This window comes from Pseudoliparis swirei, chromosome 2 (assembly GCF_029220125.1).
Source record: "Pseudoliparis swirei isolate HS2019 ecotype Mariana Trench chromosome 2, NWPU_hadal_v1, whole genome shotgun sequence".
Classification (NCBI taxonomy): Eukaryota; Metazoa; Chordata; class Actinopteri; order Perciformes; family Liparidae; genus Pseudoliparis; species Pseudoliparis swirei.
The window spans coordinates 1,538,427-1,554,333 of NC_079389.1; the positions used below are offsets into that span (position 1 = coordinate 1,538,427).

The 15,907-nt window shown below is 43.3% G+C and overlaps 1 protein-coding gene and 1 long non-coding RNA gene across 3 annotated transcripts in view; one reads left to right on the forward strand and one right to left on the reverse strand.

Annotated features, from left to right (window-relative positions):
• The window catches only part of LOC130208262 (uncharacterized), a 226,752-nt gene extending 220,913 nt beyond the window's left edge, over positions 1 to 5,839 (reverse strand). Inside the window, exon 1 of the long non-coding RNA XR_008834395.1 lies at positions 5,667 to 5,839. This is a non-coding gene — a long non-coding RNA (uncharacterized LOC130208262). The remainder of the gene's footprint in view (positions 1 to 5,666) is intronic.
• The window catches only part of LOC130208247 (inactive dipeptidyl peptidase 10-like), a 155,689-nt gene that overhangs the window by 87,602 nt on the left and 52,180 nt on the right, over positions 1 to 15,907 (forward strand). For both annotated transcript variants that reach the window (XM_056437272.1, XM_056437281.1), the window contains exon 6: positions 13,570 to 13,622. In XM_056437272.1, coding sequence (XP_056293247.1) covers positions 13,570 to 13,622 — 53 coding nt within the window. The remainder of the gene's footprint in view (positions 1 to 13,569; positions 13,623 to 15,907) is intronic.

Below are 15,907 nucleotides of genomic sequence, written 5' to 3' on the forward strand. Positions count from 1 at the left end.
AGTGAACGGGTTGGACGCGTTTAAGTACTTCGGGCTCCGGTGATCGGCGGAGTTCTGGGCGTGGCCTTCATTCCCAAAACTGTGTTTCGAGAACACCATTTAAAGGACCTTTGCACCGCACTCACGCAGTTGTATTACGGATATGTAGCTCAGCGAAAGTGCAGACAGGAAGACGTTCGTTACAGCTGGTTCATTCACAAGCTCAGTCTTGCAGCGATTACTCCATTAGCTGATTGGGGGCGGGGCCGAGGAATGAACCAACCATTTAGAGGCAGCCCAGTTGTGTAAGCCTATCACAGCGTCGGTGGTAACACTTTAAAATGTGTTCTCTGCTGCTGTAAAGGTGCGTTCACACCAAAAGCGAAGCGATTTTTTCGCGTGACCGAATCCCATGAAAAGTACAGATGCATGTGGCTGCGATAGACGCAATATTTTTCCGGCGTTTGGGGCGACGCGTTTTCAGCGGCGCAATTTTGGCCCCTAGTTGAAATATTTCAACATTGAGGCGGTCATCTCGCAACTCGGGCCAATCAGCTCTTGAGTTGATGTCCCGCCGCTGTTGAATCAGAACAAGACGGACAATAATGTTATGAACACAATAACATATAATATATATTATAATGTTATGAACACAATAACATATATTATATATTATAATGTTATGAGCACAATAACATATATTATATATCATAATGTTATGAACACAATAACATATAATATATATTATAATGTTATGAACACAATAACATATATTATAATGTTATGAACACAATAACATATAATATATATTATGCCTTCGCCCTGTGTCAGCTGGGATCGGCTCCAGCGCCCCCGCGACCCTAATGAGGATAAGCGGTATTGATAATGGATGGGTGGATGGATATATTATAATGTTATGAACACAATAACATATATTATATATAATAATGTTATGAGCAAAATAACAGCGTTTAGATGTTCCGCTCTCGTAGCGCTGGAAGCGGAAGTCTTTCAGACGTAACAGTAACTTCATCGGTGAAAGTGACCGAGCTGAGTGAGCCTACGGGTGATGTCATTTATAAATATATATATTATATTATATTAATGTCATGAACCCAAACACGGGGGCGTTAGTGTGTGGGATGTCCACAACAAGTATAAAGCAGAACTAGTGGTTAGTGATTCTGGTGGATGAAGGAAATGATAACGGTCTTTACGGAGACGAGACACTGAGATAAATCGCATCGCTTTTGGTGTGAACGCACCTTTAGTTGTCGCTTCAGCTCTGGTCTTTGCGACCCTCCTCCACCCCCGGCTCCTCCAATCGGCAGTATGGCAATGCCTCTTCTTCTCCACCACCGCCAGTGTCTCGACTCCATGGGGGGATTCTGCCTGCGTCTCTACCCCGAGTTTATCCGACTTCAGGATGGAGTCCAAAAGTCAAAAAGACTTTGCACTATAGCAATATACTATTGTAATAAATGATTGTTAAACTCTAAATACCCGTCTCTCCTGATAGAACTGCACATGGTTGTTTGCTATCGCGTGTTACCGGTCGTGATGTGCGTGACGTCAGCTAAACGTTCGACATGTGAGTCGTGTCAACGCCACAGGCTGCTGTGTAGCTTCTGAAACAGTGTGTTTTGCTTATTTTAGAAAGAATGCTATATGGATTTGTTTTTTTTATGCCATGAATGCTTTTTAGGGATTTGCCTTTTTGCCCAAAGAGGCTTTAAAGCGGGTTCGTCGGCTTTGATCTATGAACTCTTCCTCGGAGTCTGCGCCTGCAGTTAATCTCAAACCCTGTACTGAATGATGAAGAGGAGTAACAGAGGGATGTGGCTCTGATCTCAGATGGCTAAACGAGTCCCTCTGATCCCGTGAAGTCTTTGAGTCGGTGCGTTGCGCTTTACGCCAACGTCTTCCTTTCTTTTTTCTTCTTTTAAAAATAAAATTTTAAGTAGGCATCAATTAAGACATTTAAAAATGTCTTTCAGACAGTTAACATGTGCAGCTTTTTAGAGGATGCTCATTTGACTTATACATATTTATAGCAAGAAGTGTAAAACAAAGAATACACAACAAAAAAGAAACAAAGAAAACAATGTATAACTAGGTAGTCATCTATTTTCTATTCATTAATCTACATTCATTGATTTATGAAAATAAAATCAGGTCTATGAGGAGTTATGTACGTAACCCTTTTTTCCCAATATGTCACAAACTGTTCAGTTAGTAGACGGATCATCTTCTCCATGTTGTAAACGTCCTTCATGTATTCAGAGGAGGACTTTAAGTGATAATCATTTACTGGTGACAGTCGTTTTGCCACCATAAGTACATTTAATAATAATAATAATTTAGACTTGTATAGTGCTTTTCTAGAACACAAAGACGCTTCACAGGGGACAAGAGACAAACAGAACAAAACAAAAAGAAAGCAGGCAAAACAAACAAACAGGATGTATGGTAACATTGAGATGGAAAGCAGACTGGAGGAGCTGTGTGGGTCGTATCGGGGTCAGGGGTCAGCAGGAGAAAGCGAGTTGGATGAGGTGCGCTTTGAGGGCTTAAATATTGGTAGGGCGGGAGCCTGACGGATGTGGATGGGTAGAGCGTTCCAGAGGGGGGGTGCAGCTGCTGAGAAGGCCCGGCCCAGGTCACCCCAGGTCCGGCGCTTGGTCCTGATGGTCTTCAGAGCGGACCTGAGGCAACGGGTTGGAGCATGGAGGGGGAGGAGTCAGGGAGATAGGGAGGGGCCAGGTTGTTTAGTGCTTTGTAGGTGATGAGTAGAAGTTTGAAGTCCATCCTGTACTCGACCGGGAGCCAGTGGAGGTGTTGTCGGACCGGGGTGACGTGTTCGTAGCGTCGGGTGGAGGCGAGCAGTCGGGCGGCAGAGTTCTGGACACATTGGAGTTTATTGATGATTTTGTTGGGTGAGCCGTAGAGGATGCTGACATTTAATAAATATGTGTCTCTTTGGTAGCATGTTTTTTATGTTTACTGTATTTGTAACTTGTTCCTCCTTTTAAAGAAAAAAGAAAAACCAAATAAACACATTTTGAAAAATAAATAAATATGTGTCTCTTTTTGACAACGTTTTAGGTAAATATCCTTGATACATGGTCGTATTCTTCAAAGGTAGTTCACCCTCACACGTGTTGTAGGGCGGTGTGTGTGTCCCTCTCCAGTGGTGTGTGTGACAGTCTTTCAGAAGCAACAGTTCGCCACCAGCTGGTCGTATCGATGGGCTCAGACTAAGTGAAGGAGTCTCCTGACAAAGCTCTCTGAGCGTCACCTCTCCGTCGGATTACATCCCGTTATCTCACGGCATGTGGGGTGATTAGGCTCGATAGAAGCTCATAATCTCTGATAACAGGCCGGTGTTTTCTTTTTCTCTTTTTATTTTTTGCCTTGCCAGAATTATTTTATTGTCAGCGCGAATCCCTTCAGCCTCGGTGGTTAAACGTGATCTTATGGCACCTATGTGGACCGGTGGATTCAGTCATATATGTAGTGGGAGACATCTTGTACATGTTCTCTCTCTCTCGCTACATGCTGTTCCTTTTTTCCACTCAAACTAAAATAGGGGAGGAAAAAAAATGAAAAGAAAAGATTTAGTTTTCTTCGAGCTGTGAAGGCACAGATGTGTGTGGGTTTGACGCTGAGGGACTCAGAGTGACAGTCGTCGTTGTTTGCGTGTCGAGGGCGTAACTGGAATTGTGTGCTTAGCGTTTGTTCTGTATGTTAAAAGTAAAAAGCATATCATAAGGTGTCTGCTTTTATTTTACGGGCTGTCGGTTCCCCAACTTTCTCTTGAGAGCATTCGGAAATAATGCCGACGGAGTTCTTCTTCAAAATCATTCATTCCTCATTCGGAAAAAAAGAGATGAGTTTATTTTCCGGTGTGCCACTTCGATGCTAAATTGCTGATGAAAGAAGAAATGGGCTAAATGGGGAACGCGAGTGGGGAGTCGCAGGTGTAATGCCAGAAAACAAAACGAGGAAGATGCCTCGGCTGAGCCTGCTATATTAGAGAAAGGAACAAATGTCTCGCTCTCATTGTGCGGTGGAAGAACAGCAGCTGCGTCTCCGCTGGTCCTCCGTCTGTAAGTACATGTGAAATGAGTTTGTTGAATGGTGACGCCCGACGATTACACATCCACATTTCCCCTTTCAATCCAACACAAAGCAAACCGTACGCCTTTGTGATGTTGTGCCCCTGGATGCTAAAGGACGTGTTTCATGTACTCGTGCAGAATATTATGAAACATCGAGTCCACATCTGCCTCCGCATGCGCGTGTCCTTTGCAGCTCATCCGATCTACTTCACACTGGATGGGTGTACTACTGGGGACGCGACGACATGCCGCGTCCACGTTAGTGCAATGTGAACATGTGACATGTTCAATATGAAGAAACTTTGAATCAACATGCAGGGCGCTGTGCAGAAGGGGGCGGGGGCTGAATCCAGCATGTATTCCGTGGTTGGCTGCGACAGGAAGGACTCACTGACTCATGGGGGCTCATTGAGTTTAAAGGGAAACCTGCTTTCAGAAATACGTCTCTGTGGCAGCTAAGGGGGTGGGGTATCTAATTGGCCTCGGCTGCTGGCTGATTGGTAAACATCCAGCTGATTGGCAATCAGCCAGCAGCTAACGCTGCGCCCGTAAAAGAGCAGCAGAGAGGCACAGTTTGCATCCTGATTGCAATAAATAGGTTTCCAAGTATTTAAAAAGCCAACGTTGACTTATTTCCATTTCACAAACACATACTTAAGCCAATTTGACTGCTTCCCGAAGACCTTTGGCATTCGGAACGTAGACTTTCTGGACTGGTGAAGATGTTGCCGTTGACAGAGAGGTGTTGCATCATACTGTTGTATTCTATAGATGTTCTCCAAACCCATTACTGCCTCTAATTGGTTTCCTAGCGCGCAAATTACATTATTTCAATCAACAACACAGGTACCAATTTCAATTCACTTTATTTTGTATAGCCCAATATCACAAATTATAAATTTGCCTCAGAGGGCTTTACAATCTGTACACATACAACATCCCTGACCTTTGACCTCACATCGGATCAGGAAAACTCCCAAGAAAAAAAATAACTTTCAGGGGGGAAAAAAATGAAGGAACCTTCAGGAGAGCAACAGAGGAGCATCCCTCTCCAGGGAGGACAGAAGAATAGACGTCATGTGACCAGAAGGAAATATTACAGAGTTACAACACATTCAATGACAGAGTGTATGAATAGTTGGTAGTAGACATGGACCACGATCCAGACCTCCACAATTCATCAGGCAGATGGAGGTAGAGGAAGAGTGGGCGGGGCATCAGCAGGGCCATGAGAGGAGGCATCAGACCCAGCCAGGTCCAATGGACCCTCTGAGACGTGAAGTCACAAAGACTCTGGGGAGGAAGCAAAGTTAATAATGTGTGATGGAGAGATGAAAACTCATCCATAAGGAGAGAGAGAAGAGGAGAGAGGTGCTCAGTGTATCCTAAACGTCCCCCAGCAGCTATCAGCCTATAGCAGCATCTGTAGGTCTGGACCAGGTGAACCTGGTTCAGGTCTAACTATAAGACCATCAAGAGGAAAGTCTTCAGTCTACATGAGGTGACTGTGTCTGCCTCCAGGACTGAAGGTGGAGCTGGTTCATAAAAGAGGAGGAGCTTGTGGACCTCCGTGACTAACGTTGGTGGTTATCGAGGCGTCATCGTTTACAAATACAAACTGAGATCGATCTGATAAATAGGATTTAAACCAAATTAGTGCCGTACCTGAAATGCCAATCGACTGCTCCAGTCTCTGTAACAGGATGTCATGGTCAATGGTGTCGAATGCAGCACTAAGGTCTAACAAGACCAGTACAGAGATGAGTCCTTTATCAGCACTAAGGTCTAACAAGACCAGTACAGAGATGAGTCCTCTATCAGGACTAAGGTCTAACAAGACCAGTACAGAGATGAGTCCTCTATCAGCACTAAGGTCTAACAAGACCAGTACAGAGATGAGTCCTTTATCAGCACTAAGGTCTAACAAGACCAGTACAGAGATGAGTCCTCTATCAGGACTAAGGTCTAACTAGACCAGTACAGAGATGAGTCCTCTATCAGCACTAAGGTCTAACAAGACCAGTACAGAGATGAGTCCTCTATCAGCACTAAGGTCTAACAAGACCAGTACAGAGATGAGTCCTCTATCAGCACTAAGGTCTAACAAGACCAGTACAGAGATGAGTCCTCTATCAGCACTAAGTTCTAACAAGACCAGTACAGAGATGAGTCCTTTATCAGCACTAAGGTTTAACGCTGTTAGGCGGCGACCTCAAATGGGCGACCTTGTCCTGTCGGAATCGAAGGAGGAGGTTTTCAGGTCACGTCGCATATTCAGAGAAGTCTGAGAGGAGATCAGAGTGGATCTACCAAGACTGAAAGTGAGTCCACCAGTAAAGTCCGAAGCAGTCCCTCACTGCACATAACAACCACAAGGACGTCATTCGGTAAAGGTTAGACCGGAAAGCTTTTCTTGAGGCACTCTGAGGGATGACTGTATCGTTGGTCTTTGCTGTCTCTTTTTAACCGGGCCTACTCAGTTGGTCTGATGGTCTGAATGCTCTCGTGTTTTGTACTTTTGGACCTAATTGGAATGGTGTCGCAAGAAGTGCCTTAAATATTATTATTATTATTATTTAATTAGACTTCTCTGACCAATCTTTAGTGGCATTTTGTCTTTGTCCTTTTGTTCAAGTATTGACGGTTTTCAAATCAGAGCAGAGGGTGAAGCAGGTTCAGAACATGGAAGTGTGACAGTGGAATAGTTCTGCCTATTATCTCAGAACCAGACGATGTGTGTTCCTGCTGAGTCTCTGAAGGGGCCCGTTACAATGGGAAGCGAGTAGTTACACTTCCTCCCAAGACACCCTTTAAGTGTCCGTGCAGTTTATTTTCTCTCCGTGCGTTACTCCGATGTTGTAGTTCCACGTCATACGATGACGTCTCTTGGGAGTCGATGCGCTGACAAGCTCTCCTCTGCAGTGAGCTGAAGTGAGGACGGGGGTTGTTCTTTACTTGTCTTTCCAAAGGCAATCCCAGAGGAAAAAGATGAGAATAGATGTCGAAAATAAATTACAGTTGTGTAATCTCATGGGATCGGTATGAATGCTAATAAATTCATCAATGTTTGAATTAAAATCCACACGGTTTGAATTTATAAGAGCAACTTCAGAACTGGTTCATCACAGAATATGGATAATAAATCCCAGGAACATGCATAACCTTTGGGGAAAGACCCTTAACATTTAGATCAATATTTTTTTTACATGCACCTATTCAAGAATATATTAAAGAAATGAAAAAAAAGATTTTCTTCGGACGTGTGCTTACGTACGCTAGTGTCAACTAGCTTCCGTCCATCAATCATCAATCAATCTGCATATTTTAGCGACAAAGGAGATGTGTGCCTATGCCCCGCCCCCTACTTTTTAGAGGACCAATCCAATGAGAAGGATTTGATTCTACTCCATTTCACTGAGGAATATGTCACAGTTGAGACGCTAAAGATGCTCTCACTGGACTTTGACCCTGAGTTAGAGACTGAGCCTGGTTGTCATATTGTGATGGTCATTAAGGGCTTGCAAAGATCAACTTCGTCATATTAATACCATTTTGTTGCATCGGCGCCCATGCCTTTTTGTTTCTCGGGACATTATATGCTTCCTCACAGCCACAGAGTTAAAAATGTCACGACTTTTCTTTCGCAGTATGATTGAAGCCAGCGACAAAAGGTCAAGGTCACCGTGCCCAATGAGCCCTGGACAAAGTCTCAAGGTGTGTTCCACCAAACAAATATTGGGCTCATTTCTGGCCCCGTGGCGGAAAATCTGGAAGTTTCAACAAAGTAAAGCTGTGTGAGCAGCTCTGAGAATCACTGTGTACTTAATCAGTCAAAGTTCCTCACAACACAGAGAGAGATATTCATAACACTGCCGTACGTTTGTAGTGAGTCGACCCCTGTGTCCACTGCAGAACACTTGGGATGCGCTGAGGAGCCACACTGTGCATAAAGTCCATGTGAGTCACTTGGAGCTCAGTGGATCCTCTTCTCTCGAAACACTCATTTATTTTCACTATGCAAGAGTGTGCAATATTGATGTTCCTGCTTATTGTTATGGGCCGTTCATGGATGCTTAGGCTGATACCCACAGCTTTAGGGTATACTTGGTTTAATGTCTTTATGACTGCCATAAGCCTCATTAACATCTCTTTGGTTTCCTAATATAGTCATTTGGAGTAAAACATCATGCTGTACTCTGTTCTCTGTAGGGGGTAGATAACATTTACGTACATCAACCTATAATCTTCTGTAGTATTCAACATGAAAGGGGAGTACAGCACACTGGTGTGACGTTTAAATGCTAAACGATGTGTATGTTAGCTCGTCGCTAATCTGGTCTGTTGCTGCTCAGCAGGTAGAAAGACTCCAGTTTCCATCCAACGTGTCCCGGTGTCTGGATGAAATCACGTGACTCCTAAACGGTCATCTATTGAACGTTGAGCAACCGTCTCTTTTAAAACACGACGATACTATTTAATGGCATTTAGACCTTGCACTGCGGCAGCTTGAAACACGTGAATGTTTTATTCATCACTCTGAAATCGTAAAAAAACGCACAAGTTGGGTTACAACTACTACATGTTGTTATGTGGCATGTTACGTCGTTATTGCATTACGTCCGAGACGTGGTTCAGTGCTAACGTATTTAGCAACATAACTTAAAATAACATAACTTAAAATACCCAAGTGTTGCCTTTGGTTTCACATGGGACATTATTATTATCATTATTATTATTATTGTTATTATTATTTATTTAAAAGGGACTATGTGCAGTTAAAACATAAATGTCACCATTTGATGCTCTGGACCAGATTGTAGATACAGCTCATTAGCATCTAGTCTCTTGACAGACCATAAGAAACATAAAACAATAATAAACATAACACAACAACACACATAAACAATAACACACATAAAACAATAGCAAACAGTACAGGATAAGACGCACTACAACAGTATATGTGGTAAGAAGAACACAAAATACACACAATGAGAAGCTACAGCACAGCACATTAAAAGTAAGTAATACACATTATTAAAAGTAAGTAATAAAAAACATTACAAGTAAGTCATAAAAAACATTAAAAGTAAGTAATAAAGAACATTACAAGTAAGTAATACATACTATTAAAAGTAAGTCATAAAAAACATTACAAATAAGTAATAAAAAACGTTAAAAGTAAGTTATAAAACACATTAAAATTAAGTCGTAAAACCATTAAAAGTAAGTAATAAAAACCATTAGAAGTAATAAAAAACATTTAAAGGAAGTAATACGAGCCATAATAACGTTAATAATAATAATAATGAGTACAGCGCTGACAGCTTTCAACTGATTTTTCAGAGTATTTGTAAAGTGCTGATAGAGCTGCATCTCTTCACCACGTCACGCAGGAACCCGGTTTCCTGGGGTTTGCGTGTATTGCTCAAAATAATACGTCAGCTGACTTCCTCCTTTTCTCACGTCATAATCACGACGGCCGCCTGACAGCAGTCTGACCTCTGGGTTGTGAGAAGCTCCCGGCACAGCTGACCTGTACGGCTCGTAAGGTAAAGCGCTAACTCATCTGACTCGAGTGATTGCCCTGATGACTCGTGTTGGATAAATGAAATCATAAATACAGGGAGCCGCTAATGATGTGTCTGCCTCTCAACAATAAGGGGGCAGGTTGGCCCCCACAGAGAGGCCCATCTGGCCCTTCATTAGCTCATGTGATGAACAATTAGCACGCTGCAGGCTTTAGATGAGCATAACATGGCTGAAGTGACAAAGACAACCGCACTCGTACATCAACCGTGATAGAAACTTCAGGACGTATTATTCTCAATAATAACACGGTTACTACTAAGCCTTGGGAACTCTGTGGGCTCACAAAAATGGCCCTTTCTTTGCTATTGTTTTCCCCACCATGGTGCGTTTAATTGCAGCTATCCGTATATTTCAGTGATGTATATTAATAAAGGAAATGAAATGTTTCCCTTTGGGTGTGAACCTCTTTCCTGCCCATTTATCCGTCATTGTGAAAAACCAGGTCCTACGATTCATCGAGGAAGTCGTGTTCCGGCCAGTGCGCTCTGCCGACAGGCATAACGCACAAGGAAAGCAATAAAAAGGCGAAAAGCCTTGAGGGAACGTTCCGAAATGAACTCGCCGCCTTCCAAGAGGATGCAGAACACTTGTAGCCTGTGGCTGACCCCCCTCAAGGCGAGCCGGGGAGCGCTGAAAGCTCTCATTTGTGCCGTCGGGCTGCGCAATACCTCTTGGCGTAACAGCCTCAGTAAAACGAAAAGGTGCCAATGGCTGTTTCTCCGGATTGATCGGCGTTTCCGTTCTGAGTGTCTCGCCGGGGCCGTTGCGTCTCAGAGCATGGCTGAGGATGTGCCACCTCCCTCGCTCAATGGCTTCGACGTTATCAGGCTGTCAAACGTGTCTCGGATAGTTTCAACCAACAACGTGCTAGAAGGAGAAAACCACCAATGCAAACGTCACGGTTTTTAAAACATTTTTTTTTCACTGGATTTATTTAATAAGGTACAGTGCACATAAATAAAAACATTTCAGTAAATGTGCCAGAGTTAGCCAAGAGGCTATTTTTCATCTGTAGTCCCGCTGGGGAATAAATGTGCCTGATGCTGCGTTCACACCGAAAGTGTTTGAGAATTTTTCGCGCGAGTAGATCCCGTGAGGAAAGTCAACGTACAGATGCAGTGTGGTTGCTATTGACGCAACTTTTTGCCCGATGCCGAGTTGCGAAAGCCAATCAGCGTTGAGACGCTCCTCCGATGGTGAATCTAACTGCTGCTGAGCTGATGAGACATTCAGACGTAGAGGGGGAAGTCACCGATCTGTGTGTGCCTATGGGTGATGTCATGGATAAATATATATACAGGACTGTCTCAGAAAATTAGAATATTGTGATGAAGTTCTTTATTTTCTGTAATGCAATTCAAAAAACAAAAATGTCATGCATTCTGGATTCATTACAAATCAACTGAAATATTGCAAGCCTTTTATTCTTTTAATATTGCTGATTATGGCTTACAGCTTAAGAAAACTCAAATATCCTATCTCTAAATATTAGAATATCATGAAAAAGTATACTAGTAGGGTATTAAACAAATCACTTGAATTGTCTAATTAACTCGAAACACCTGCAAGGGTTTCCTGAGCCTTGCCAAACACTCAGCTGTTATAAATCTTTTTTTTTACTTGGTCTGAGGAAATATTAAAATTTTATGAGATAGGATTTTAGAGTTTTCTTAAGCTGTAAGCCATAATCAGCAATATTAAAAGAATAAAAGGCTTGCAATATTTCAGTTGATTTGTAATGAATCCAGAATGCATGACATTTTTGTTTTTTTAATTGCATTACAGAAAATAAAGAACTTTATCACAATATTCTAATTTTCTGAGACAGTCCTGTATATGATATTAATGTCATCAACCCAAACACAAGGGCGTTAGATGTTCAGAAGTGTGTGTGATGTCCTCAACAAGGATAAAGCAGAACTAGTGGTTAGTTCTTCATGGTGGATGAAGGACATAACTGTTTCCACGGAGATAAGCCCCGCCCCCTCTAAGGCGCGAATGAAGTGAATGACGCGAAAATCCACAAATAGTCAAGCGAGTAAACTCACGAATGTTCGCAACGCTTTTAATGTGAACGCAGCATTAATGCCTTCATAATCGGTTGGTACACTCACTGTATGGAGAACAAGGATTTTACATCGTCATCAGAGACTTGAGACTTGAGCTCGCCGTGTTCGCTTGTCATTCTTCAATCTGTGGCCCGATCACGTTTTTTTTTCTACGACTATTTCCCTGACTTAAAATGTTCCTTTCTTGACTGAAAAGGACCCACAGAAGAGAATGAATGACGATTGTGAGACCACCTTTGAAGTCTCAGTTCAACATGACAACGCTCCTGTGCAGAGATAAATACAAAGATTGCCAACAACGCTGTGATTGGCTTAAAGAACTGCGCTGCCTCCGATTTGTTCGTTCATCGTGCCCGCCATCGACTGATGGAGTCAGATCTTCATTTGTGCTGGGGGAAAAATCACGATACTATGCATGTGACGTAAAGAATGTTAAAGAAATGTGATCAAAATAAAGAAATGCTGCGAAAATCAAGCAAACCAGGGGGTTGGCCACGCTGTAGAGACCAGATAGTACTGCACAAAGAGAGTCATGTTGAATCTATTCAGTTTCAATTCAGTTTATTTGTATAGCCCATTTTCACAAATTACAAATTTGTCTTGGAGTGCTTTACAATCTGTACACATAGACATCCCTGACCTTTGACCTCACATCGGATCAGGAAAAACTCCCAAATAACCCTTCAGGGGAAAAAAGGGAAGAAACCTTCAGGAGAGCAACAGAGGAGGATCCCTCTCCAGGATGGACAGAACAATAGATGTAATGTGTACAGAAGGACAGATTTAGAGTTAAAATACATTCAATGAATATGACAGAGTGTATGAATAGTTGGTCCTAGTCATATTCCACGACCCAGACCTCGATGCTCCATCAGGCAGATAGGATCTATGACGTCTCATAGGGTCTGATGACCCTCTGAGACGTGAAGTCAAAAGGACTCCGGGGAGGAAGCAGTTAGTAATGTGCAATAGACATGATCTACACATTAAACATCTGGTCAGTGGTTAGCAGGTCTGTCTTTCAATCAGGAGGTTGGCGGTTCAATCCCCGGCCCAGTTGATGTGTCCTTGAGCAAGACATTGAATCCTGCTCCCCGTAGCTGTGTCTACGGTGTAGGAATGTAACATGTGACGTGTCTTTGAGTGCCTTAAAAAGCACGAGATAAATTAAATGGATTCTTATTATCTTCAGTTACTTTGATTATATGAATGTGATTATGCCCCCGTTACGCTCATTGTCTTGTCAAGTGTATCTCTGAGTTTTTTTCACATTAGCGGTACGACATCGTCTTGTGTAATATATTCCGCTGCTCTGTGTCTGGGCCGAATACTCGAGTGTCATCCTCGTGATGAAATGCAAAAATATAGGCTGTTCCTGTAGCCGAGCACAAGCCACGGTCAGAGGTCTATTATCATGTCAGCCACAGCTTCTCCATGTGGGTTGGGGGGGGGGGGGGGGGCAGCTTTACATGCACCTCGCTGTCACTTTGAATGCCTCTCCCTCTCTCTCCCAGGCTCTCGGCACAGAGGCGCTCGAGCCGATGATGGGTTTTTCAGACGGAATTAAAATGTCTCGTCCCACAGCTGTCAGCCATGCAAATTGCATTGTCTACATGTTCTATCGCTGAGAAAAAAAAGCCAGCAGTGTGTTTTTGCCCGATGCTTTCTTCCTCCTCGTTTCTTTTGTTGTTGTTGTCATGATGTCATTATCCGTGACACCGCCGCTTCTCTCGTTAATGTTTCCAGACAGTCATCTTTTAATCACGCTCTCTCTCTCTCTCTCTCTGTGTGTCTTCGTTTTGCTGCAGGTGTACCGTCACTCCTCCATGGCCTCCTACAGTATCTATAATCTTAACACACGGTAGGTATTGCCGTCCTCAGTGTGTGTGTGTGTGTGTGTGTGGTGACAACCAAAACAAACGCTGTCATCAGCGAGACGACAAGGGTGGCGAACACTGACAAAGATACAATTAGTAAAGGCTTAAGTTCAATGGGAGTTTATGACGTTCACGTGTTGCAATGTGCTGACGTACAGAATGCAGCCGCAAGCCCGGGGTACACACATTGGCTCCATGACAGGAGGCCGGCCCACCAGGCAGGAGGCTTCAGACCCAGCCGGGTCCAATGGACCCTCAGAGACGTGAAGTCACAAGACTCTGGGGAGGAAGCAGAGTTAATAACATGTGATGGAGAGATGTAAATTCATCCATAAAGAGAGAGAGAAGAGGAGAGAGGTGCTCAGTGTATCCCAAAAAATGTATATGATATATATATATATATATATATATATACACAGTGTTTCCCCCACCATTCTATCAGGGTGGCGGCCCGCCCCCCTGTAATTTTCTCTCTAGCGCCAGATTACAGCAGAAGCAATTTAAGGTCCCTTTTCTTAAAGATGTCTTTGTTCTTTTATTAAACTAAACTTCTGTTATTGAGCGTATCTAACCAACAGCATGTCATTCTGTCTCTGCGTGTCGCGTTAACACTTCTCGGCTCTCCGTCTCGCGCGCCGCAGAGCTCCGATTCCGATTCTGGCGTGTCTGCGCACATCGGCGCTCCGGCCCGATGCGCGCAGACACGTGCATGCACACAGATGAGCACACTCCCCCTAGCATCCCCCCCCCCTGAAGCTGTAAACCTAGGGAAACACTGATATTCAAAGCTATTCATTCTGTATATATATATATATATATATATTATAATAATGCACTGAATTGTCTGAATAAGATGTCCTTATTATGTCAGTGTTGAAATACATTTTAAATATTTAACTACAAAGTAGAAATGCGTGTTGATACGTCTTTTGCATTGAGTCATACTGGGATGTTAGCTGAAAATGATTGGATGGCCCTATACCAAAAATAAGTTCCACTGTAGCCCAATATCATAAATTACGAATTCCCCTCAGAGGGCTTTGCAATCTGTACACATACGACATCCCTGACCTTTGACCTCACATCGGAACAGGAACAGCTCCAAAAAAGAGGACAGGTCCGGGGAAAAGATGACGTCTGGTCACCCTAGTGGTCACAGTTCGTGCTATTAGCTATTTGTAGTTTATGTTTGATGTTTGGACAATTTCACCTGGAGAACTTTGATTACAGATGTTGAAAGCAGGGTTATTATCATGCAAGCTATGCAGTTGTTGGTTGCTTTATTCCTTTGCTAGAGGCTACAGTTAGCCCAAAGAACTCGGGGCTACAGTTAGCACACAGAGCTAGGGGCTATAGTTAGCACAAAGAGCTAGGAGCTATAGTTAACACAAAGAGCTAGGGGCTATAGTTAGCACAAAGAGCTAGGGGCTATAGTTAGCACAAAGAGCTAGGGGCTATAGTTAGCACAAAGAGCTAGGGGCTATAGTTAGCACAAAGAGCTAGGGGCTATAGTAAGCACAAAGAGCTAGGGGCTATAGTAAGCACAAAGAAGCTCGGAGCTACAGTCAACCCAAAGAGCTAGGGGCTACAGTTAGCCCAAATAACTAGGGGCTACAGTCACAGTTACTGTTTGTACTGGACCCCGGTCATTTAGCCGTTAGCCTAGCATAAGTTGCCATTGATGGAACCGTATACATTAATGTGAGTCGAACTAGCAGGAATAAGTCTGGCTTTGGTTCAAAAGGAACAGGTCCTCCATCAGATCTCAAACCATTTCTTTCATGGTATCCTCAGAGCTGTGCTTTGGCTGGTCTGCGATCTGTTAATTTCTGAAGTGGATGTATGGACATTTATTTGCCATACACGTCATTGAAGATCTCTCTTGTCGGGAAGTGAGATCATACGGCCTGTGAACTTCAGCAGTGTGAACTATATGCATGCGCAGTTATGACTGCCAGTAGTCTGTAGCAGCCTGCTGATTTACAGCTGGATCTTCATCCCACACAAAGTGTCAACATTGCTGTCCAAAGCGCTGATCCCAGACAAGCTAGCAGTAAGACTTCCTGCCGTGTCAGTTACGGGGGCGGGCAGGATTCCCACCACTAATCGGAGAGGATTCAAACGTTGTTTGCCTTTTCAAATATAAGTGTTATTTTACAAAGCCTTGTGATAGATTCTTCAGATATTTGTGCCATCCCGGCGCATCATGGTATCTTGTTCTGTTCATGGTGGTCGTCTGGCTGCTGACATCAGACTCTGAGTCTGTCGC